Source organism: Saccostrea echinata, unplaced genomic scaffold, assembly GCF_033153115.1.
Source record: "Saccostrea echinata isolate AGI-Se365-2 ecotype Australia unplaced genomic scaffold, CSIRO_AGI_Sech_v1 ptg000028l, whole genome shotgun sequence".
Taxonomy (NCBI): domain Eukaryota; kingdom Metazoa; phylum Mollusca; class Bivalvia; order Ostreida; family Ostreidae; genus Saccostrea; species Saccostrea echinata.
Window position 1 is genome coordinate 11,899,285 of NW_026889777.1, and position 25,867 is coordinate 11,925,151.

Consider the following 25,867-nt stretch of genomic DNA (forward strand, 5'->3'; position numbering starts at 1 on the left):
CGATAACAAGATTTTTAATGAAAAGGGCAATAACTTTTAAAGGGGTCAAACTTTGGGGACAAGTATGAAATATTTGAAATAGTTTTAAGAGGACATATTAAAGATGCAAAGATATAGAATATATGTTGAAAGACAACAAGGATATAAAAAGAGCTTAATTTCTCATTTTTTGAATGACCTTGACCTTTGACCTTTGCATATATTTTAAGGTCAAAGGTCAATTAATCTTATGCAGTTGGTCCCATGTCTCTACGACTTATCGTTTTGAAAATTTTTAATTATTCGTAAACATCAAAAACTTTCAGGGGCAATAACTCATAAAAGGGGTCGACGAATACTTTTGCAATGAAAAGATTGAAGAGTCCCTTCAAGTAGCCGAAGACATTGGTGAAGGTTCCATACCTCTGCGGTTTATGGTTTCGAAGGAGTAGTGATAACAAGGTTTTATTGCGAAAGGGGTTGTAACTCCTTAAGGGGTCAAAGTTCATATACGCAGGGTCAACTGCAAAAATCTTTTACAAAGTACATTCTTATGGACCATGAATCTTTTCGATATCTTTTGAAACAAAAAACCATTCGGCGGAAAAATAATAAAAATAATAATAATAATAATAAACAGAACAATTTCAATAGGTCTTTCCACAGAAAGGTGGAAAGACCTAATAAACATTTATTGAGATGTAAATTTGTGGGTAAGGGTAAGGGTGACCCAAGAAATCCAGGAACATTGGTCCCCACGAACATAGATGATTCCATAGTATTTAATTTGATATACTGGATGTTCACAGTGAATGAGATCATTATTTTCCAGTTCAAAATTAAAACTTGATACCTCAGTTTTGGACAAAACAAGAACCATAAGTAAACAGCAAAAGCAATTGCTAAATACTGGATATTTTTTGAAAAAGACTAAAGATAAATTTACAGATCGGTATTTAAAAATGTATTCTCTTTAAGTACATGGCTAATGCATACAACATACAAGTTATAATCACCATGAGTATAAGAAAAAAATACATCTATTATAATGCATTCATAAAAGTTTCTGAACACGTTTTACTGTCTTCTCCACCCTGACATTAGCCTCCTCCACTGTCTTACTAAGTTTATCAATCTTCTCATCCTGATCGACCATTTCCTGTTGAACTCCGAGAGCCAGAGATTTCAAATCTCCCAGAATGCTACTAAGCTCAGACACTTCCTGGTCACTTACGATCTTCTGAGGGGCCTGTAGTGAGACTTGCTGTGATTGGTCCCTTGGATGTATTGCTGGATTTGATTGGTAATTTCCTGTCATGTGACCACCAGATGGTGGAATTCTGACTGCAGAAACATTATTGTCTAACCTGTCAGTTTTCTGATGAAACAGTTCTGCTGTAATGAGGAAAATTTATCTTTTATTGTTTATTATTCAAAGCTCACCACAGGTTACACACTCTGAATAATGAGTATTTAGTTTCTTAATTTTATAAGTAAATAAGTATTCTAAGCTCATGTATTTTTTAACTATGTTTTAAGGTTAGAAATTCTACTCTTATATATTAAGCAAAGTGTATCTAATAAGAAAGACAAATAAAGAGCAAGGTTCACTCAAGGTCTCTTTTAGTCCTGTGAATTTCTGTAAATTGAAACTGCTCAGTTTTAGTTGACATTGCTTTAAATATCACTTGGACCTTTCATGACTGCATATCTTTTGAAAATGCCATAAATTTCTTAAGCTATTCAATGCATTCATATATCGTCATGAATTGATTCACTTTTATTTCCATAGTCTGAAAATTTTGTCAAAAAATGGCCAAAAATTTGAGCTAATTTTCAATATTTAGTATAGAGAACAACCTCTGATCCAAAATGTGCAGATTTTTCATGACAGAACTGTTTCTGGAGATTATAATTTTTGGATTGCGGACCAGAGTGTTTTTAACAAAGCCTGTTTTCCAACACCTGGATTTTCAAAGGAAAGTATTTTATAAAATGAAAGTACTATGAAGTCTCTTCTTTATATTGATGTTTGAAAAGGACAAATGGTGATGTACATGTGTATGTACTAAATTAAGGATGGCCAGTTTATGCATAAAGTGAACATAGCTCTTTACCTAAATTTACTGGAAACAAGTAATTTGCAATACCTTTTACTTTAGTTAGGATATATTTGTCTTTCATGCAAGCACATTTCACATGACAAACTTCAAGATACTTACTAGAAGAGTTGGTGTTGACTGTCTTTCTAAGTGGCTTCATATTTGACGAATCTCCTCTGAAGGCATCCTGGGAGTATTCCACTTTACTACGAAGTCGTTTATCCAGGATACCAAGCACGCTATACACAGATGTAAACACGAGGCTGTATGATATATCTGCTTTCCCTATCTGAAACTGGGTCACTGTGATTTCCCACAAACTAACAACCCGAACCCGAGACACATCTTTCCACTTGAAGCAGTGTACCAGTTTCTGCTTTTCTGTCATCAGATAAATTCCATCTTGGGCTACTCTGAAGATTCCTAAGTTCTGTGCATTGAGTTTGTTTGGTTCTAGTTTTGTATACAGAATTTCATAATCCACCTCCATGGAGAGGTCAGCATCACTAACCACTAGGGGGTCATTGCTTTTGTACTCTTCTGGAAGTGACCAGCGTCCGAGCCAAGATTCTAAACCTGAAAGAAGATTTTCTGTCACGTCCAAGTCTGAATGAAGGTCCATCATTGTCGCCATGGCAGAATCGAACTGATGACCCTGCATGAGACAGATCATGAACTTGTAGTCAGAAGTCTATACCTACACAATCTGTGACAAGTTTCTATCAGTTTTATGGAACTAGATTTATTTTTATTTATGCTTGAAGTTAATTGTTAGATCTGCATGAACATACATTCATTATGTTCATGATGTAAAACATTTATCACTTAAGAGTACTTGTACTAGTCTATGTACAATATACAGCCAAATCCCATCTTGAACTTGATAGGTCCAATTAAGACACCCAAAGATTCAAGATATTAACAGGTTAAAATACATTTAAAAAGGGTAGTGAGTACTTTAAACTCACTTTGACACATCCATGGAATAGAAATATCAAAGTTCGAGATCACAAAGTTCAATTATGAAAATTTGATATTTAAACTTTTACATGTCTTTCATGAAATTTGATGTTTCCTTTATTTATAACATGCATTTTTATCATAATAAATCCATTTAAAATTGAACAATACATTATTTTTCATCAGTTGTTATAATATGTCAGTTGTACCTGTGTAACAAGTGTCTCTGCAGCATTTCTCAGTGTTGTCTCTGAGTCAATAGCAACACTCAGTAGATTTTGTCCCATTTCAGTTCGACCTTCTATTGTTTTATCCTGTGTAGAAGCATTCTTTTTCTGTAATAATTTTGACCTCAGAAAGAAGCTGATAAATTGCACAACTATATAAATATCAGAAAATGAAGAAAACCAATGTTTAGTTCCATTTTTTGTATCCAGCACCATGGCTCTAAATATTAAACCTGTCATGCACTTCTTCACTTGAACAATGTCAGAATATAATATATCTAGTGTGTTCTCATGATCTGTTGTAAATCTTATGCCATTGCCCATGATAAACAAAGTCCCATAAATCCATCTTCTTGAGGAGTTGTCATAATAACTACATGGCCATGACTTAATGGTGTAAGTCTCGTGTGTAGAAGACTCTGAAGACATTTTAACAAGCTCTCATTATAACTCCATGGAATTAAACCTACAAGTTAAAAAATGTTTCATATTTTACTGTAATATTTAATGACTAGTTCAGTATACACAAATAAGAATCAATTGCATCGGCAAATGTGTTCACTGTCATAAAGAATTAATGTTTGATATAGGGTGAATACATTAGCATTTGTCATAGGAGGGAGAAAATATACATGGAGCCATCCAGGATTTAAACCCTGGACATTCTCCGCAATAAACGTGACAATCCAAAAACGTATAAGAGACACCGACGCAAAATGATAAAAAAAAAAAAAAAACTAAAAAGAATTTTCTTCTTTGCTCATACACAGGTACTTGGGTTTTTTGTTTATAAATATGTATGTACCTTATTGGTATGTACTTTTTCCAATATCAATAAAGGTATAAAGGCCTACATATTTATAAACCAAGACCCAAGTACCTTAGATAGAATGTTCTATCGTTAAAATGATAAATGTCCTACAGACTCGGTTTAACGATAGAATGCGTTCCGTGTATTGTCAATGTAGCAAAGAAAATACGGGAGATAACTCTAACTCAGTGCATTTACTTTGAAAAATCCCGAGAGTTCCGAATGTCAACATGGTGTGTAAATTTGAAACGAGTAAAAAACGTTGGTGAAAAAGTGTTGAAGAGGTTGGGACCAATCGCCCAAATGGGATATAATAGCCCGTTTGGGATATAATATCCCAAATGGGATATAAATTTACAGTGCAAAAGATGAAAAAATTTAATTTTGGCTATAAATATCTTAAATCCGCATCAACATACTTATAAAGGAATAACTTTTGGTTTACGAGTTTTTCTGAATGCCCACTGTTTATGAGATTGATCCCTCGGAAGTTCCTAAACTTCTTGGGGATCAATCTAACAAACTGTAGGGTTGCAGAAAAACTTGTATGCCAAAAGTTATTCCTTTTTAAAAATTCTGATGCGGATTTATGATATTTATAGCCAAAATAAAATTTTTCATTTTTTGCACTGTAAATTTATATCCCATTTGGGATATTATATCCCAAACGGGCTATTATATCCCATTTAGGCGATTGGTCCCAACCTGTTGAATTCTTCCATTATATGGATTAAATTTTTAGATGAAAGGTATTTACAGTCTCAAAAAGGTTTGTTATGATTAATTTTACTGTTATTTTCAATGCAACTTCATGAATTTTCTCCAAAATCGTTTCGGAGCGATTCTGCAATTTTCTGCTACATTACGGGTATATGGGAGGCATTCTAACTGTGGTGAGGGCCTGTCCCGAGACACAGTTAGATTATTCTAACTACAAGTACCTGTGCTCATGCAATTTTTGTTCATTTCTTGAAAGTATTCCGTTTCATAAAATTGCAAGTCAACAAAGTATTCTGATGATGTATTAACTCGTAACCCCCTCTCAAAATGCACTTATTGTTTGACAGTGTTCTACGGCTATGAATACCTTGTTGTCAATCTTCATCGCCTACTTTCATTTTCTATAAATAATTTGAGAGTTATGTACCTTAGCGGAAGTATTTGAATCATGGAACACCATTGGACAGGCGTGTCAAAGTAACGGTCGGTTTAATTGGTGGATACTGGGCGGTATGTGTTTCCCATAGTATCGAGCATGTGGCTATCAAGTATCAACAGGTAACTTCTAGGAGATTTACATTGTTTACTTTTGTTTATCTGAATGAATGGCTAGATTTAAATAAACATGGTCCTTTTAAATTCCTGGACGTTTTGGTGAGTAAAAGTTATGTTTTCTATGTGATATGAGTAAAATGGGAGGAAAATCTGGCTCTGGTTAATATCAGCTGATCAGATGAATGATCACTGCAGTAATACTATGCATTTGTTATTTTTCAGTAGGCAGAAAACTCCAAATCTGATTTAAAGACGGAAAGCATTCTATACTATCACTGTTTTTATGTCACATGCATGATCGTGATAATTTAACTGCCCTTGTAGGTATTTTTCCAATTATACTATTTTTATAGGCTTCTCCTTGCTATTTAGCTGCTATTTAGCTGATGTACCCTGATTGTCAGCAGTAATACTATTATGAAAGGGTCTGTTTTAAGCTTTAAAAATTAAATTCCGTCCTTCAGGCTCCTAGACAAAAATTGCTCCTAGACGAAAATTTTGGCCTGTATCATGATGATTATCATTGATTTACAAACAGGAGTCTTATTTTTTTAACTGGCCATAATTGTGTCAGCTAGAGATATGTTATAATTTTTCCAAATGCAATTTGGAGGGTATATAGACTTGCTCCAGTAAATAAAATATTGATTTGTAATATTTTCGAAAATATTAAAAATTGGCTGCTCGATCTGCACTTTAACCATTTTTTAAGAATTACACAGATATTATAATCATCATGATCTTGATGCATGTTTGGTAATTAATTAAATGCTTAAAGTGCTTTTTGACTATAGAAATCAACAGAAAACAGAAAATATTTTTAAAACATCAAAGTTAAAAACAGCATCATGAGGTTCTCAAAAATATTCTCCCTATACATTTCACACAGTCTACTCCAATATCTACTCATTAATAAAAAGTGCTTCTCTATCAATTAATGCATTGAAATTTATTTTGCTTTGAAATTCTGCTAGTTTACTGAAATTTGTTATGACATGCAGTTTGATTATATCGGAGTCCCCTTTTGTAAATTTGCAATTCAACAATATAAATAACAATAACCCGATATTATTTAAACTTGGCGTTTATTTGACAAACTTCCAAAGTAATTCATTGAATTTGCATTGTGTTTCATTTTGAAGGCTGCATTGTAGTCTGCTTATATATATCATATTGATGAAATTTAAAAAAAAAAAAAAATCAAAAAAATTCATATGCACCAACCTTAATACTATGCTTCAAGGATATGAATTCAATAGTGACAATTAACTGTTAAAACTCGAAACAGATTTAAGGTCTTTGCCAATTAAATAACATATCTGCTTATATATATAATCATGTTAATTGATTATTTTTTGTATGTAAATTGAATTTTATTTTCATTGATTGTGATGAATTTTAATCGTTCAAACTGGAACTTCTGGTTACATGAATTTAATGTTAAATTTAAATATTCAAATAAAATATACTGTATATAGATTATTTTGTATCGGTTTATTTTAGTGCTGTCATGGAGAATCAATACTTAATATTTGTAGTAAAAGTAAGTCAGTTTTAAAATGCACTGTCAGAGCAAATCATTTTGTAAATGTTACATTCTTAGAGGTCCATCAGATAAACATCTCACTGTCTGCATAATTTAATTTCCCCAACAGGTTTTTTTTTTTTTTTTTTTTTTTTTTTTTTTTGCATGACTTAATTATGAAGTAAAAAAAAAATACCAGGTACTACAATTTCTCCATAGAAAAATCCGAAGATTTCATTATGTTGTCTAAATTAAAAATGTACATGAATACTAAAACTCTTATCTTTGGCAGCCATACAGAGTTTATTTCATCAATTTCTTTCTAATTTAAATAAAAAAGGAAAGAGCACATTTTTCTGACATGAAAAAAATACTTAATATGCATATAAGATAGTAGTAGTAGTAGTACATGGTATTATAGCAGAGGGAATAAATGTTGATGTTATTTTATACCCCCCCTTTTTTTTAAGTTTTAATTGATCATTATAGATATATGTATTGTGTATCTATGACCAACATGTTTTTAAAATTTGCAAGGAAGGCATTTGAATGATATACAAATTAGCGATGATACAGCAGAATTATGCCCCTTAAAAGAATGCATTGTTGATATTGACAAAGTTTACAATGATCAGAGATAAAGAATAAATTGTGATCATTATAGATTATTCTGTGTTTTAATGTTTTAGTACTCTTTGTGTCAGTGATATGATCCATTTAATGAACAGATAGGACAAGCATGCACGGGAATATGATCATAAAAGGATTAAAAGAATACACTACCAACTTTGACCTTGAAGTGGTTTATTTTACTATGTCAATTTGTGAACTAGTTGGCTCTGCACAAATTGTCTTTAAACACTTAGCTTGTCCATATATTTTTATAAAATAATTTATAAAATATTGTAGTTTTCTTATAGGGCTGTCACGGTTCCAAATTTTTCAGGTCGGGTCAGTTCTGTAAATTTTCGGTTCGGTTTCAGGTTTTTTGGGTCGGTTATTTACATCTATTTTAAACCTTAATTTCATGAATTTTACTTGAAAAACCTTTATTTGTTATATTAAATTTACATTGAAAACAAGTCTTAACCATGCGAACGTCTAGACATCGGTGACTGAGCCTACTATTAGCCACAACCTGACCATTCCTGCTCGTTTTGATTATCTAATACTTCCGTGACAAGCGTTTTGTCATGGAATGAAGTAGATTTCAGTTGTGATGTTTATTTATCACTGTTATCGTGAATAATCGTCATCATTCCTTCGATTTCAACGCCATTTTTTGTTTTGAAAAGACTCTAATATATAAATCAGACCCGAACCGTAATACGGAAAAATGGAACTGGAACCGAACCGAACAACTTTGACCGCGGTTCTCGGTTATTTCGGGTACTCATGACAGCCCTATTTTCTTATGCATCCTCCAGAAATCTATTCTCACTGTTTCCATGATCTGTAAAGAATGCCAAGCATATATACCATGAAACACAATTATACTGAACTTATATATAATATGTCTATTAAGGCAATAAATGAAATTCTTTGAAAAAAAAAACTCTTGTATCCTATTTATACCATTAAAATTTAAATTACTTAAAAAAAAATCCGTATAAATTCACTGAAAAGCTACTAAGTCTCGGTTGTGCAGGTATTAAAACAGAAATTCTGGACACTGCATGCTCAAGCAGAATCACTTGAATGTGACTATTCCTCAGGCTTTCCCCTTCGTCTAGAGAAAGATAACTGGTCCTTAGTCATGTTAGTGTGTCAAATGGTTATCCTGGGCTTATACAGGAAGCTATAAATTGGAAAAATTATGAATCATGTATAACTATATTGTATACTACTTAAATCAATTAACACTGAATATGTCTTAGATATTGGTAAAACTGAAGAGCTGTGATTATTTGTTAACCAAGAAAAAAACAATATTTTTGCTTGAAATTTGAACTTGAAAGTCTATTTATGAGAATCAATGTATATTAGCTAATGTTTATATATATATATATACAAATCTTGTAAAGTTCATGCAAGTGAGTTCAGACTATTCAATAAGAAAATGATGGACCAAGTCCTGATTTGATTATCACGATTTTGGCAGGCATCACCTGAACTCCAGAATGAAATCAATATAATGGTGTTGCTTATATAACACATTTCCAGCCAAAAAAAACCCACTCCCAAATTCCTGCTATTCCTACCATATTGATGGTGTTTTATTTTTGAAAGTACCGGTATAACTTTGAATTATTCATCGTTGGGTCTCCCTATAAAGGGCTTTTACGTCAGCATTGAGGAGCACATCAAAGACCCTGATCAAAGTCACTGTAATGCTTGCTTAGATTACCGGGAGACACTCAAAGCTCAGTGGCATTCACACATATACGTACATTTCATAGATTAAAACTTTGTAGTAGCAGTGGGTTTAGTGTAATCAGTTTGATTTTTATATATTGGAACAGATCTTAGATTGCTTCCATTAATTGATATGAAAATTGTTGAGCAACCCAGATACAAACGTAAAAATTCTATAAATTGAGGACTCGTTAGATTTTCCTATTTCCAATTCAAAAAGATACCCTTAAATAAGAATTTTTCCAGTTAATTAAAGCATACTACATTGTTTTATGTATACTAAATTTTGGACATTTATTCTTAAAGTACACATGCATGTAATGCAAACAGTCTTACCAAGATGTTTGTTTTATCTCACTTGTTCTGAATTAGTTGTTGGCAAATCCAGTGCAATGACTATAGTGTTCACTTATTTATTTTATTAATTAGTAAAAGACCTTGCTTTATTACACAAAAGTTAATCATGTGTGAATTCTATAATGAACCAAACCCAGCATTTTGTTGTTGACCACCAGTGACATTGTAATACAGAGAACACATATGGTTTTGAGATGCAGTTTGGATTCGGGACAAAAAAAAGAGGTGTAATGGCCTTTTTGATGATTGCATGTAGACGTGGGGAAGATGTATAAAGAATAAATGATGCTGGCTGTTAAAACTCCAGCCAGGAATAATTGATTGTGAGGAAGAGTTTCCCATTAGAGGGTATATATATTTAATCTTGTTCTATACAGATGTATCTGGTTATGTAACATGGTGGAATAAAAGTTGTCAGGGGAAAATGAAATTCCTGATTTGTGACCGAAAGCAGTTTGTAGATGGTTTTCATCATACAACTGCCCCTTTTAAAAGTTTTTTAGTGGAGATGGGTTTGAACTAGTTAACGACGAAGAAAGTTTGCATTTGTATACCCTGAATGCCAGTTAAATGTCTTGAAAAGCTTCTGAAGGTTCAAATAATTTACAATTGGATTTCATATTTGAATTTGGATTTTTAATTTAGAGAGTTTAAAAGCCCGTGCTGTGTAAAGTGTTATAGTGTCCTAAGGCTTAAAGTACACCATTACTCTAGGTCCTTAATACATACAAAGTTCTTATATGGAGTGCTTACCTAGAAGCTAAAGTTCTGTGGTGCATTTTCTTTCTTGGTAATATTCTCTGGCAGGTAAATGATATTTATCTTTTCTCAGTTTTATTCCATTTTCATAAAATGAAATAAACAATCACTAAGCATTTTTGAATACAAACCAAATTTCGTTTACTTATCTTGTCAATGACATTCTAAATTAAAAAATAGATTATGAATATCACCTGCGAGTTATTATATTTCCCCTTTATTTTTCTTTTCTTTTTTTAATTTTACATTTCACACGATATACTTGAGGCATATAATCCACAGTGAATATAGCCTTCACTTTCTTCATGTCATTGGTATGGTGCAACATGTGACTTGGCATTGTCCTTGATAATTAGTTTGACAGAAGAGTTATTGCCCCTGACAGGTTCATCTGCAGTGCAATGATGTGTCATTTCTGTCAGCGCTGCTCATAACATATTGCTGCAGAAAGAAATCTGTTATAACGAGAAAAATAATCAGATGATTCTGATCGTTTTGACCACAGGATCTAATAGGGGATGAAATTTAGAAGTTACTGAGACTATGTGAATTATTATATTAATGTTTGTCAAGAAAGGGAAAAGATGAAGTAATTATAATAATAAAAAAAAATATTTAAGATGAAATTATCCATTGATATAATTATTTGATTTGAAGTGTTTAGTAGCAGGAATATATACATGATATAACTAGGCATAAGTTAATTTAAAAAAAAAATCTAAACTGTAATAAGTACAAGTAATAAGTAATATAGTTGTTATATCATTCTTATGAGCATCTGATGTAAGTTGGATTTTTTTTTAATTAAAGTTGATAAACAAATTATGAAAAAATTACACATTTTAAGTAACGTCATAATATAGAATTTCTTAGAGTGTATATTGTATCTAAAAATATTTTTCCTAAATGTAATAAACGTTTCCATTTCCTAATGGAAATTTGTAAATATATTCTTTCATTTTATTTAAAAATTCTTTGAATACTTAGGCAAACATTGAAATAAAAATTAATTTAGTCAAGTGACGGCATATTATGCTAGCATTCATCAGTAGTACATAGGGATTTAAAGAACCTTTGTGTCAATGTGAGAAATGCTTGTACTTAGAGAGATCATTTTAAAAGCTGGTTTGTAGGTTTAACACCTTGAGCTCCTTGACAATTTGTTGATGGACAGAATTATGAAATTTATAACAATTTTAGTTCATGTTAGCAATCTAAATAGTCATTTTATTTACTTTAAAAGTAAAAACTTAGGAAACGCAAGTTTTATCTAAGCTGGTATAATTGTTTAGATCATAGATGCAATTTTGGCAGGTTGGATAACATGTACAGTCAAACCTCATTATCTCAATGATGGGACCGAGACAAAACTTTGAGATATCTGTGAAAAAACAAGTTTTCTTAATACAAGAAACAAGATTTGAAGGGAATTAAGCTTTATACTGCAAATAAAAACTTGATGAAAAGTAACAATTTAACTTCTTTGTGTTTACAGACTTTTATCTGACAGGAGAGGATACTAATGGGTGTCCAATAGCCAGGCCACGTGATGGACCATCAGCACAATATAAGATTCTCTTGACCTTTGACCCTGGACCTCCACAATGGGGGACACTAATTTAAGTAACCTGACTGCCAGCTTGGAGGAACTGTCCCTCAAGAAACAGCTCCCTTTGCGGCAGACCACACAGAAACCAGTGCTGAAGTACAATCAACAAGTGACCAGACCAAACCAGTTCTACAACCAACAGAAGGTGATAGCCATAGGTGAGTAGTAAACAGATCCAAACAGTTTTACCTTGTAAGCAGAAATTAGGAACATAGGTAAGTAACCAGATCCAACCAGTTTTACCTAATAGGCAGTGATACCTTTAAGTGTTACTGGTAAGGACCTGAGGATGTTGATAGCCAAAAGGTTAGAAGGTAGTTCCAACCAGTTCTACATCAAGCAGATGATAGATGCAGAGAAGAAATGATAGGTGCAGAGAAGTAACCAGGTGGAACCAGTTTTACTCTGGAGCTGATAGCCACAGATAAGAATTAATCAGCTGAAACCAGTTTTACTCACAGGCAACAGGTGATAGCCACAGGTAAGAATTAACTGGTTAGAACCAGATTTACTCAGAAGGAGCTGATAGCCACAGGTAAGAAGTATCCAGAGAGAACCAGTTTTACTCAGCAGGAACTAATAGTCAAAGTAAGAATTAACCAGCTAAAACCAGTTTTACTCACAGGCCTTCGAAAATGTGCCGGTACCCGGTATTTTTACCCGGTTGAAGTCATAAATGTACCGGCCAAAATAATCTTTGGAGAAAAATTTGATTACATATTTAATTAAAATTGTTTCCACAAGGAACCTCCTATTTTTGAAAAAAGTACTGTTTCTAATTTTTTAACAGCCATGTTAACTCAGCAACAGCTTATAATCAAGGTAAAAATTAACCAGCTGGAACCAGTTTTAATCAGCAACAGCTGATAGCCATAGATAACTTTTTAAAAGAATAAACCAGCTAAAACCAGATTTACTCAGTAGAAGCTGATAGCTCTAGGTTAAGAAGTAACCATATACATATAACCAGTTTTACTAAGCAGCAGCTGAATAGCCACAGCTATGAACAATGAAATAACCAGATTTAATCATTTCTGGAATCGGTTAAAGGGATACGTACTGTAGATCACAAAATTTTCACAGCACTTTATTTTCTAGAGATTGTTGTTAAGTATTTTTAAGCGAAACAATTTTTTTTTTTTTTTTTACAAATAGTGGCTATTCCTCTATTATTATATAATCTTTAATAGTAAAATTATATGTGTGAGAATGAAATTTTTGTGAACATTTGGTCTTGCGTAATTACCAGAAAATAAAGTTGTCGAAAATAAAAAGTGAATTACATACAGTAAAGCCATGTAAGACTCTAAGAGAGGCTGTTTACAAATCGTTGAGGGCCAACAGATCCCATAGTGTTGATCCATCATTATTAAATTATAACAATAGAATTAAAGTAAAATTTTGGGGAAAAAAAATCTCAAACATGGTCTCTTGTATTTAGAAACTTCAGAACTTCATTCTATTCAAGTCTCATGAGTCTATTTTTTTTTTTTTAATAGAAAAAAAGAAAGAAAGAAATAATGACAACAAGCAACCAATAAAAAAAAAAACAGACAGACAAACAAATTTTAACATGATCTGTTCTAATCCTATTCGGTAACAAAATGTTTGTGATGCAGAATGTATTCTTGTGCTAAATTTATTTTCTTGGACCTTGGAAAAGAATATCTAAGAGAAACACCTTGCCTCAGCAAATTGTACCATAAATAGAAATCTTGCCAGCTTTCCCTTTGTAGATAACATTGTATTAAAAGTAAATTAGTTCTGTAAAATAAAACCAGTGAATTCACTCTCTGAAACTGGAGTATGTCTTGTAGAAATCAGGAAACTCTTACAGCCTTATACGAGGGATATTAATCTTGTGTTAATTGTGCAAGATATTGACTTTTTATTGGAAATCATTACTGGACAGTGTTCTAATTAGTGCTCGCATCCTGTTGGACTTGTCAACTTCTTGACGGAATCTAAAGCACACAAATCTTTGGTAATTGTAAATCAATTAATTTCTAATGCCCTCAGGCTAGACCGGTCAAAGAGGGGGACAAAGAAAAGAAAATCAGTAATGAACATTGATTGTTTTTGCGATCACGATAATATTGCTCAACAACAAATGTTTTTAGGAGATATTCCACCATTATCCAAAGTGGGCTTATGGGGGGTTTCATGATAAATCCAATTTGGAGCGTATTCCGTGTTTCAGCTTTCATGGACATTTATTGGTAGATGAAGACTTTAGACTGTATGGTACATCTCTAGTTTTAGGATTGGAAATTTTGTCTGTGATAGGATTTTTTTTGAAAGATTTTCACTTTTGGATGTATGGTAATTTACCCAGACTGGTTTTTTTTCTTCCTTTTTTTGTGTATGAAAGTAGTGCCAATATTTTTAAAATTATTTTAATGTTAAGCAATGTGTTTAAACGTAATTTTCTTCCTAGTAAGAAAACCAATACCTATGTAGAAGGGGAAAAGAAGCTAATTTTGTTTATATAATTTTAGTTAATCTGCAAAATAATTATGAAGTTTTCGAATTATGTTTGTCTTGAGTATGTTGAGGTCAAATTAGCCAAAGAAAAAATGCGTTTAAGTACAGAATAGGTGTTAGCTAGAAAAACTTGATAAAATGTTTGATACTTTTCAGGGCCTGATGGAAACAGTGCCTATAGCAACCTCAACCAAGCAGCCTTGACCTCTCCTATGGTCCCAACTCCCTTTAGAGTCAGCCGCCATCCTAATCCTGCTCCTGTCCCCTTCAACAAAACCGGGGGACAAAATTATATATCCCCAAACAATGTAGGTAAACCGCCCATTTCCCAGGCTGCCAAACAACATGCCAATCCTTACAACCGCCCGCTCAGTGCCAAAGACATTGTGTCAGACCTGCTGAACCAGAATCATCAGAAAATGGTGAAAACTTTTGGATCCACCCCTAGTTCGGGAGTTCCCTCCTCCTCTTCTATGCTGGGGAGTGCTAGTAGTGCTTCAAGTAGCAGCAGTGGGGGCTCAGCATTTCCTGTTAACTCTTTCATGAGGCCTCAGAGTGCTGTTAGAAAAGAGACTAAGGTGGTCCAAAAAGATATCATTCCTCCTAAGGAGATAGGTGCACTTCAAAGAGAGGCTCATATTGTTCAAAGAGAGGCTCATATTGTTCAAAGAGAGGCTTTTGTAGCTCACAAAGAAGCTCATATTGTTCAGAAAGAGAGTTCAAGTTCCAGCAATTCAACAAAAGATCAAAATGTTAAAATGAATATTACTGATGGTGTGAAGAAAGCTGTGAAACAAAATACAGATGAAAAAGACAGTGAAATTGCAAGGCCCAAGTCTGCAGTAATGAGTCAAAAGACAGTAACACAACAAGGGGACCAAGTCATCACACGACAAGGCATGAATGGTGTCACTGTTATACAGAAAGTGGCTGCCCCACCAAACTTTGGAACTCAGATCAACACCATTATTTCAAAAGTCACAGAGTCGTCCAAAGTAGAACCTCCACAAACCAGTTCAGTTTCCAAAACCACTACACTGAAACATTCCTCCTCAACCTCGTCCCTTCCAAGACCAGGAATGTCTGGTAACAACAACACCACCAAAGAATCCCCCAGCAAAATACGCAATCTGAACTACACGCCCACCAAGCCATATGAGGAAGTCAAAGATCCCAATCCCACTTCCAAAACCATCAAGGAAGAGGAAAAGAAGTCTAAGCAGCAACCAGCAACATTGGAAACTCCAATCTCTGAAAAGAAACCACCCAAACAAGAGACTTGGGCCCATCAATTGAAGCAGCCTGTATCCTCTACTGCACCCAGCCAGGGCCGTGATGGCACATCATATTACCGTAAAGGATCAAAATCGGAGGTTATGGTACACGAACAGAGACCTCCTGTTTTGGGAGCTCCAGCAAGAAACCAGAAAATTCTGGACAAAGTTGATGTGGAAGATGATGGTGAAGAAGATGAAGAAGAGGAGGAGGGATCCACGCCAGGGTAAGTCTGCATGTATATGTCTGTGTTTCTGCATGTATTGTTACAGTGCATGTCTGTACGTGTCAGCATGTCTCTGTGTCTACATGTCTGTGTGTCTGCTTGCCTGCATATACAGGATCATAACAGTCTGCATACCTGTGTGTCTGCATATCTTTGTATAAATCTTCTTATCTTTGCATGGGACTGTCAGTCTGTATGTCTGTCTTTGTATCTGTGTGTGTGTCTGCATGCCTGTATGTTTGTGTAGCTGTCTTTGTCTGCATCTGCACGTCTGTGTCTGTCTGTAGGTTTGTCTATATGTCTCTCTGCATGTGTATCTGTCTCTTGCGTTTTCAGTTTGTATATCTTTGAAGCTATTAATTTGTTTTTGTATCATTTGTGTGTGTGTTTGTCTGTCTTTGTTTCTGAATAAGTAAAGCTTTCTTTTAAAATTTATATGTTAATTTGTTGAAGAAGAAAAAAAAACTAGTGAAATCATGAAGGAGTAATTACATTTGTAGTTCCATAAACATTGATTACATGAGTTCAGTGTTGTAATTTTATTTGATCTTGGTTATATATTAAAGACAATAAATCCCTCTCTGTGGGTGTAATAGCACAGAATTAAGTGATATATAGGAAAATCAAGTCATTTATCTCGTCTGAGTTATTTAACTTTTTCTATTCTCTGTTACATCAGTTGGCATGCAGATCAGTTGCTTCTGAAAGTGTTATCTATAGTACTGAGTTAAAACCAAGCATACATAGTTTGATAGCAATCTTATTGCTTTATAGACTTAGTTGGCTAAATGCCTCTTTGAGGTCCCATTCATCATTGTGTAATGTGCATACAAAAAACAAATAGCTACCCTGTAAATTGATGCACAATCATCAGGTTTGAAAGAACAAAAGAAGAACAAGACATTTACAGAAAATCACGGCATGATCCAATTCCTCTTTGGCAGGACACAGTTTTCAACCATTTAATGTTATGTTGGGCATGATGACCCGCAGTATCAAATGGCCATAGTTTTCTTGTATGGTGCCATCACTTCTAGCCTAGTCAGGTCACCCGAATGTTCAAATGAAGGTACACTTTGGCTGGAACTTATCAAAGGTCTGATACAAAATGCCTGCAGTATGGAGTTTCTTTATGCATTTGAGGTATTGTAATGTTTCATTTCTTAAGTCTGTCAAAGTGTAGCATTGAACATTCAATGACAGAAGCATTTTCTTAATGCATGTATGCAACCTTTAGTGTAAACATTGTTTTTTTTTGTATTGGACTACAATTACTTTTTCAGTGGTCCTTGTATTCCCGTAAATGTTTAGATTTGAGGTTAGGACCTTTCAAATGTGCATTTATGGGGTTTTATATAGAGATTACATTTAATTTGAATGTCTCGTGTAAGGGATAAGAATTATGTGAACATTGAATACAGGATCAGCATTGGGGTGGAATTATAAGGATTACCAGGATTAAGATAATTCATGTCAAGATTGGGTCATTGGAGGAGGTTCTAAAGAAAGGTGAAGTAATAATAAGGTCAATGTCAGGATTAGAAGAGGTCACAGTGGGGAGAAAATAGACAGAACTCGTCTGACAAAGAACTTTAAGATATATCAAGGAACTCTGGGAATTCAACCTCACTTCCACAAATTCATGGTATTCAAGATATGGAAGTTTGACATATTAAGGTTCTCCTGTATTTTAAGTAGACATTTCTGATTTTCATTATTGCGCACCTCAACATCTGTCAGTATAATCTAGTTTTTATCATGATTAAGCAGTTTCTGTTGAATATTTATTTCTTTGAATGATTGATTAACTGAAAGATTACTGCCATATTTTGGGTTGCGAGTCAACTTTCTCAGTTTCAATTTTCAACTATATGAAAAAGGAGAATTGATTATCAATCCATTATTAATAAGCAGAGGCGATGATCAGAATTATTTAATATGCATTTGTTAAAAAAAAAAGATTCTATTTACCTTAAATTTTTGAGCAGTCAAGGACATCTTATATTCTCAAATTTTATGTTCATGACGGTTGTTTTCTAATATTTCTTATATTGAATTTTCTAATATTGATGCTTGGATCCAGTACTGTGAATTTCATATGTGTGAAATTTTATTTATTTATTTATTTTTTTTTTAGCTTTTTAATTTAAAAAAGTAGTCAGTTTTTTTGGTACAGAAGTAAAGTCTAAACCACAAAGCACGGTCAGTTGATGGGACCTTTCAGCTTTTAATGCAGAAAGTGAAGTATGAAAACTTTGGCTCTTTGTACAGTAGATGACCAGGTTTGAACTTTCAGTCATTTCATTGTGAACAAGTATAATGACTTGTCATTCAGTAGCCCTCTATCATTTAGAAATATCTGAAATGCCCACTTTTGGGCTTAATGTATGAGGAATCTTTTAGATTAAGTAGCTAACAGCAGGAGGATATATGGTTTCTTTCTAATTCTTCCATTTTGGGGTGGCCAGCTTTTTCCTACACCATGTTATTAGATAAAGTTGCTTAATTGGAAAGCACTCAAATGAAGTATCAAAAGCATTATAAGCTCTGTAATGATTGAGGCATTGATTTTTTTTCCTCCCCTGACAAGAGAATTCTGTTTTATAGAATTTAGGACAATAAGAATTACATGGTCACAAAGATAGCAGAGAATATTCATTTATATTGACTTGCATAGTTTATAGCTAGTTCATTAATGTTTTGTTTTACAACTTTCTGACATGGGCAACATTTCAGTCTATATTTCTAACTTTTTGGAGTCAACAGATCTGTGAGTAAAACTGATAAATATATATATATATATTTACAGATTAAGGGACAGGTCATCCCGAAAATTTGACAATTTTTATTGTTCTTGTCCGTCATTTTTAGTGCTTTATATGAAATTCCATCCGTGACCTTGTATCTACTTATTAATAGTAGATCCGACACTTAGGATATACAGTGTTGTTGGTTTTTAGTGCTTTTTATATTTACAGATTTATAGATATACTTTTGGTTTGTACATATAAACTAATGAAAAAGTTTAAAAATATGAACTAGAACTGCAATGAAAAAATCTTAGATCTGTGTGAATCATTGACATTGTCTGAATCTTAGTATGATTTCCCAGTGCCATTAACTGTGTCCTTAAAGGACAACCCCTCTTGACCTCCGCCAGAGATTTAGAGAAGATCTGCCGTTAATCACTAGAAAACTTGTAAGACTGGGATTCCAATGTCTGGAGATAAACTGTCTTTACCGGGCTGAACATCTCTAAGTGCAATTCTCTCAGTAAGTCCTTGGTAGCAGTGGCATTTGATGAACAAGAGCCAGTTGTGACAGAACTTGGTCCTGTTTATACAGAGAACATGAGAAGATTTAGGAATCAATTTGAGGTTCAATACATCAATGTCAATGAAGTACTTGTGTTGACTTTGTGACTTGTATATTTCTGTACACTGATACCTCTTGACTTTAATGTTGCATTAAGGTTTTTTAATATTTTTTTTTTAAGGGCAAGCATTTTCAACATTTTTCATGAAGACTAGGTACATGCAGTGATTACTATGTATATTGCTTTACTCATTATGTATGTGCATTTACTTAAGAACTCACAAGACAAAATTGTCTGCTTGAATACATCTAAATGGTGTGTCAGATATTGATGTACTTCAGTCATCTGAAAGTAGTGGAATTCTTAGCCTGTATTGATTACCAAATATCTACAGCTTTTAGAAATTTGAAATGTTAATGTAAATTTTTTTTTCAAATTGGGAATTAAAGATCTCCTGGGTGAAATTAGGGAAATTTTAGAATCATTATGTGTTTAATAGGTGTTCAGATCTTTTATAGAATTCCAATATGATCATTTTTATTGATGAAACCATTTATTCCCGTACAGGATTTAATGGGGTACGGATTTTTTTGAAAGTTGGCAAGACCCTGCAACATGCATTTTTAAAAAAGCGAAAATTTAATTAAACCCTTTTAAAATGACAGAACACTAAAAGCTGAGGAAGTTGATGATATCTGTTATAAATATTGGATTTCCTGGGTAATTTTTCTCCAATTCTTTTTATCTAGTCGGCAAAATATTGATCAGGTACACAGGGACCCACCACTTTGAAGAGGGCTGTTGAAATTTTTAAACATGATTTGTAACTCTGTTTTATCGCAATACTTCTGAGGGCTCTTCAGCTTTACAAAGAACACAAATTTTATGGACAGAAAATGACGTGAACATGGTTTTTGTCTGTATAACTTGAATTAGTGATAGCTTGGTATTGACAGGAGGGTAATATTTTATGTGTATCACCGACAGCTTCATGTGATCTGTAAACTTAGCACTCATACCCACAGATTCGCACTAGAAGTTTGTATTGTTTATTAGCAAGGAAACGTGTAGATGACTTAAGAACCTCTCTTTGTCTTTCTCGTTTATTAGAATTTCTGTCAGTGGGTTTCCATATTAGAATATTTTCAATTCCTTTCATTTTAAATGCTTAAGAATTGTCTTGTTTATAAGTCTGAAGATTAGAATATCCCCATATTAAATGCTTTCTTTACATGATCTACCAGACTTGGTTTATTCGTTTGGTCATTATACTTTAGTACCCAAATGTGCTTAAATTGTCATTTTATCCCAGAGTTTGTTATTTGATCATTTTGAAGGAACCGTGCATTAGCACTATCTTAAACATGTTAAATGTAATTGTGTTTAGTAAGTAAGTGTCATGATCCAGTTTAATTATCCAATGCTTTGTGATTAATTCATTTTATGGAATACCTTCAAAGGTGTATAGGCTTTGCATGTCTTTCTCTTGGTTTTACATAACACATGCTTTGGTCCATATTGCTACATAATTGATAAAACATTGGTCTCCAACCAATTTATTCACTCGTCTACCACTGCTTTTGGCACTTTCTTGTGAATCAGATTCAATTATGTCTTTGAATTTAGTAACAAGGTTTCCAATTAAAAGACATGTCTAGTATACAGTCTATTTTATCAAATGCATTGAGGATCCCCTGCAGATTCGGAGTATAACCTGTTTTAAAAAAATACCGAAAAACAAACAAATATTACATGTTCTCAAGGAAAAGATTTAGATCTTAAACGTCATAAAATGAAATATGACCGGTCATTTGGCAATAGAAGATATCATGCTGTAAACTTTTCAGTTTAGAAAGATGACACATTGCCTTGATGGCATAAGTTGGTTTTGATAGGGGTCCATCAGATACAATCTAACCTTTAAATGCTGGAATTTGCAGGGACATGTACGCGGGGTTTGCGTGATGTTTTAAATTCTCTATAATTTATTGGTCTAGTACGTGTCATTTAGACTTTAAAAGGGTTTCTTTTTAGTTTCTGAAATTACACAATTTAACAGGGTTTAAATTTATGATAATTGATATTGGAATATTATTTTGCAATATTTTAAACAAGAATTTAGTTTAAATACAGGTATTAAAAATGCCATCAAAAATCTTGAATTAATTTTGCAAGAAGTTGAAAATTATTTATTTGAAGCAATTTATTAAGGTAGGTATTACAGGGTTCTTAAATAATTCTTTGAAGTTGTGAATTTCAATCCAGAATTAGAGAGATCACAATTGACCAATCAGTGAATCCTCGTATTTTCTTCAAGTTGTAAAGTAAGGCAGTGTACTGATTGACTTAAACAAATGAAAATATGTTATTTGTTTAAGTACATATGATTTAATTGTGGTTGTACCACACCATTTGATTGTATAAAAAAAAATTAGTTTATATGGTATAACCTGTGTTGCCTACATCACGACTAATACAAAAAAAAAACATATCAATCCGCTTGACGTTGCATTTAAAATTTAAGGCCTTTTTGAAGGGAAAATTGTCCTATTTTTAACACTTAATAATGGAAAATTAAATTATAAGGAATAAATTTAATAGCTATCCAAGTTATACTGGTATAACCTGGGTTGGAACAGTTTATGCTTTTTTTGTAAACTGCAGAGCGTAATCTGCCCCAAACCAATTTATACAGTATAACTTGGGTAGCTATTAAATTCATTCCTTAAAAAAAAAAATCTCCTGGAAAAAAATTGGCATTTCCACTGAATCAAAACCTCTTGAGAATTTAGTAAATTTTCCTCTATCAATTTTGGGAGTTCCCATATAAAAATTTTGTGAAACCCTTTAAGTAATAATCACACTGCAGACTCCTGCGTCAGGCAGATAGAATGTCAGTTACCATTTTTTCTACTGTCGGTCTATCAATGTTTCCATCAACTGGATGAATTACTCACAATCCTGGGCTGCTGAACATGATATAAAGCAATTTGTACTTCACACTCCCTTTCTCGTGAAAATTAAAACGGTATGGATTTTCGGTATTTTGAATAAGGGGAAAAAAGCTTTCACTGTGTTTCAGTTCTGATAAAAAAAGTTTTGTGCTTGCTGGCCTCCCTAAAGAATTAAGCTTAACATAGGAGCTCTTGCTCAATATTATGGATATATTTTCCATATCAAATGAAGTCCCCCCCCCCCCCCCCAACACCACAAAACCTGATGTTATGCTTCTATCATTCATACAAAATTGTTTTCGTTTGAACTTGCAAAAAGTTGTCCTGAAGCCCGACCCATTAACTGCTGTTTTTTTGTAACTGTTTACAGTACTGCAGATGTGTGAATGATTCTTAAGTATTTGGAGAAAAAGATATTTTCTATTGTTCATTAAACATCAGAATAATATACGTACTCTGAACTATGTATATGTATCATCTATATGTATCATTTCCTGTTCTATGGAAAATAATTTTAGGTCTTTATTACATAACAGTGTTCATTTTAACCACAATGCTCCTTTTGTTTCTATAGGCTCTCGGATTTATTTTGAAATATGAATACAGTTAAACTTTGGTTAATACATTTAATCCCCCATTAATTCCTCTACATACACTGTTCTTTATAACTATGCATTTGGTATTTTCTGGATGGGGTGTAAATTCACAGTCTTTCATGGCCACCCAGAAAAACTGTTCCTTAAGCGCCGGGTTGGTGTGGGGGATGTGCCATCCATGGACCTTGGGGGTAGGGATTTACCCGGTGGGGTATGGGACCTGTTTGAGGTCGTTTCCATACATGAGTTGTACGATGCAAATCCCGATTGGATGGATTTAAAGAAGGTATCCTGGAGGTGGGTTTTTGATTCTTAGATCTGATTGATATGTATTCTGAATTTTCCATTCGGTACAGAAAATTTTTCTGTTGTACCAACTAGACAGCATTCCAATACAGGTTCTTTTCATGTTTATGCTTTCCTTGGCAAGGACTTGCATATCATTTTATGAAAAATTGAATACATAATATTGATCTCTGTTTTTCATTAATTAAGACTTTCCATACATAAGGAAGACTTTTTAACAATGTTCTTGCTGTGCAAAATTTGCATTTATGTTTTGATCTTCTAGATTTTCTGCCATAATATTAGCAGTGTATGTAGGGGCATTGGAATTTCATGTACAGATGCATTATGATGTCTAAAAAACTGTTAACAAATTTGAATTATGGTTTTAAATCAATCCCAGTCTTTGACAAGAAGTAGACAAAGGCTTAAATGTATGTAATATTTAGTCAGCATGTATATATTTGTTTAGTACCAAACTTTTAAGTGTAGAGATAAAGAAAACCCTGTTCTGGAATAAAAAGTTAAAATAAGTCACACGTTTGTTGACATCCACTTCTTGGGGCTGATTTTCTGAGGTTATTTATGGCTCTATTAGATGATTTGTCAATATTTGACTTCACTTCTCTCATTCAGGCTATTTACTACATATTAAACGTAGATACATACATTTAGGAACCCGGCTTGTTTATTGAGATTTCTAGTGCTCTTTCAGAAGTGTAAATAATCCGTTATCAAGTAATTAGAAGTGAAATTCAAACAGCTCGATAAAGAATAACAGGGTACTACCCACAATTCATAGAAGTCGGACAGATTTATAGCGGAATGCTTTGACACTCGTAAAGAAAATTCTCATCAAGGAGAAATGAATGGGACGTTAATTACAGTTCTGGCTATGTCAATATCCATCAGGGATTAATAATCGGCCATAACGGGAAAAAACATATTACTGTAATACACCTACCAGACTGACTATTTGTCGGTGTTTACTGGATATCAATCAATATTTAGTGTAATATGCCCATAAGACACTTTGATAACTGCTCAGAAGAGAGCATATTAGAGCTGCAGTTAAATACTATAATTCTTTTCATGCAGTATTGTGGTTAGAAATCCAAAAAATCTTATTTTACTATTTTTTTTTTTAATGCGACTACATATAGACTAGCACTCCACATGAAATTTTTTTATCTCAGTTAAATTAAAATAAATGACAAATTTAATATTTGGACAGATATTATTAATATTGACTGGAGCATTTATTCCTGAAAATTATGATCATGATGAATTGATACATGTAGATCAGAAAATCAGAGGAAGTGTTTTATTCTTCATGGTACTGTCCTCCCAATTGTTAAAATTTTTACCTTGTATGGTTAAAAATGTTTATTTTTTTATATTGCCTATAAATAAGTAAATAAAATAAAGAATATTTTTCCCTTTCTGTCTGTCTCATGGTGTGTGTGTGTGTTTGTCTGTTGATAGTTCAAGTATTCATCTCAGAAAACTCCACCCCTACATAGTTTACTATTGATCCCGCGTGTACTGACCTTATGTAACTTATGTAAATGACTTGTTGTTACAGGGAAAGACAGCCTGGTGATGGGGAGGCTTCATTGGACGGTGATGTAGATGATGACGACGACGACGATGGAATCGATAACCTGGACGATGATTGTGTTGAAGGATCAGACGGTACATACAAACCAGCCTCTCCTACAAACAACAAATCACAAGTTATAGAAAAATAATTGATGGGCAATTAACAATCGTTAAGTGATAAACGTAGCTGAAGTATGTTCAATCTTAATTTCTTGCCCTTGTCAATAATAATATATTAGTTTAAATTGATCTCATGAAAAACAGAGCTTCAAAGTAGAAATAGGGTGGACAAATTGACTAAGACATCTCAAATGTTTGGATAAAACAGAGACTTTTTTCCAAATGGTTGGACAAAATTAAACTAAAAGCAGATGTCAAAATTTTATAAAAGTATAAAAACAAGGTGTTATATATTTACTATTTACAGTTATTGTTTTTCTAGGTGAGTCTGATGGCTACTCCATTACCAGTAGTCTGTCTCGTCGATCTTCCTCGTCTCGTTCACGTGCCAAGTCGGCCAGTACTACACGACCTGTTGTAGCAGCTCGACCAATCAGTACACCCAGTGATGATGAAATACGTCCCCGAACAGTACGACCGGCCACTGCCGTCCCTGCCAAACCAACCATTCGCCCTCCTCTCACACAGAGTCTGTTTCCAAACATTCCTCCTACCATTAGCTTTGAGACCGAGGGATTCAAAGGTACTTCTAATGAATTATTGAAACAGCGTCTTGCATTTGTTTTATATGGATTTTGTTTGCGAGAGAATTTTTTGTCCAACTTTTAGAAGTAGTAAATCATGGTATCTGAATTAGAAAGAAATGAACAATGAGTTTGATAGTCTCCTGATAATTTCATTGTTTTTAGCTCATCTGAGAATTTGCAAAGTCTCTCTTAGTATTGTTCTGAAAATATTTGAGAATTATGTATGAATTAATTTAGATTACACAGAGTATAAGTGACCTGATGAGCCTTTGGCCGGTGGGCCTTAATTTCGTTTTTTTTTTTTGGGAGGGGGGGGGTTGTTTTCTTGCAATATAAATACACTTTATAGACAGATAACAGCTATGTTTTCGTAGGTGTGTAGAATTGAATCTAATGTCCCAAAGGGAGATAACTGCTCTCACCCTTATCCAGAGAACCAGAATGATATTATCTTGTAATAAAA

General features: G+C 33.4%; 2 protein-coding genes across 2 annotated transcripts in view; one reads left to right on the forward strand and one right to left on the reverse strand.

Moving 5' to 3' along the window:
- Positions 1 to 931: 931 nt before the first annotated feature.
- Positions 932 to 5,184, reverse strand: LOC133193877 (synaptosomal-associated protein 47-like). Its single transcript, XM_061329793.1, has 4 exons — positions 5,167 to 5,184; positions 3,251 to 3,706; positions 2,202 to 2,736; positions 932 to 1,374 (listed from the first exon to the last, which is right to left on the reverse strand). The coding sequence occupies exons 1-4, from the start codon at positions 5,182 to 5,184 to the stop codon at positions 1,034 to 1,036; spliced, it is 1,350 nt and encodes a 449-aa protein (XP_061185777.1). The 3' UTR covers positions 932 to 1,033.
- Positions 5,185 to 5,298: 114 nt separating this feature from the next.
- Positions 5,299 to 25,867, forward strand: part of LOC133194123 (tubulin monoglutamylase TTLL4-like) — a 30,148-nt gene continuing 9,579 nt past the window's right edge. Inside the window, exons 1-6 of the mRNA XM_061330097.1 lie at positions 5,299 to 5,357; positions 11,846 to 12,117; positions 14,600 to 15,123; positions 15,154 to 15,944; positions 24,681 to 24,790; positions 25,140 to 25,400. Of these exons, the coding sequence (XP_061186081.1) occupies positions 11,955 to 12,117; positions 14,600 to 15,123; positions 15,154 to 15,944; positions 24,681 to 24,790; positions 25,140 to 25,400 (1,849 nt within the window). The 5' untranslated portion in view covers positions 5,299 to 5,357; positions 11,846 to 11,954. The remainder of the gene's footprint in view (positions 5,358 to 11,845; positions 12,118 to 14,599; positions 15,124 to 15,153; positions 15,945 to 24,680; positions 24,791 to 25,139; positions 25,401 to 25,867) is intronic.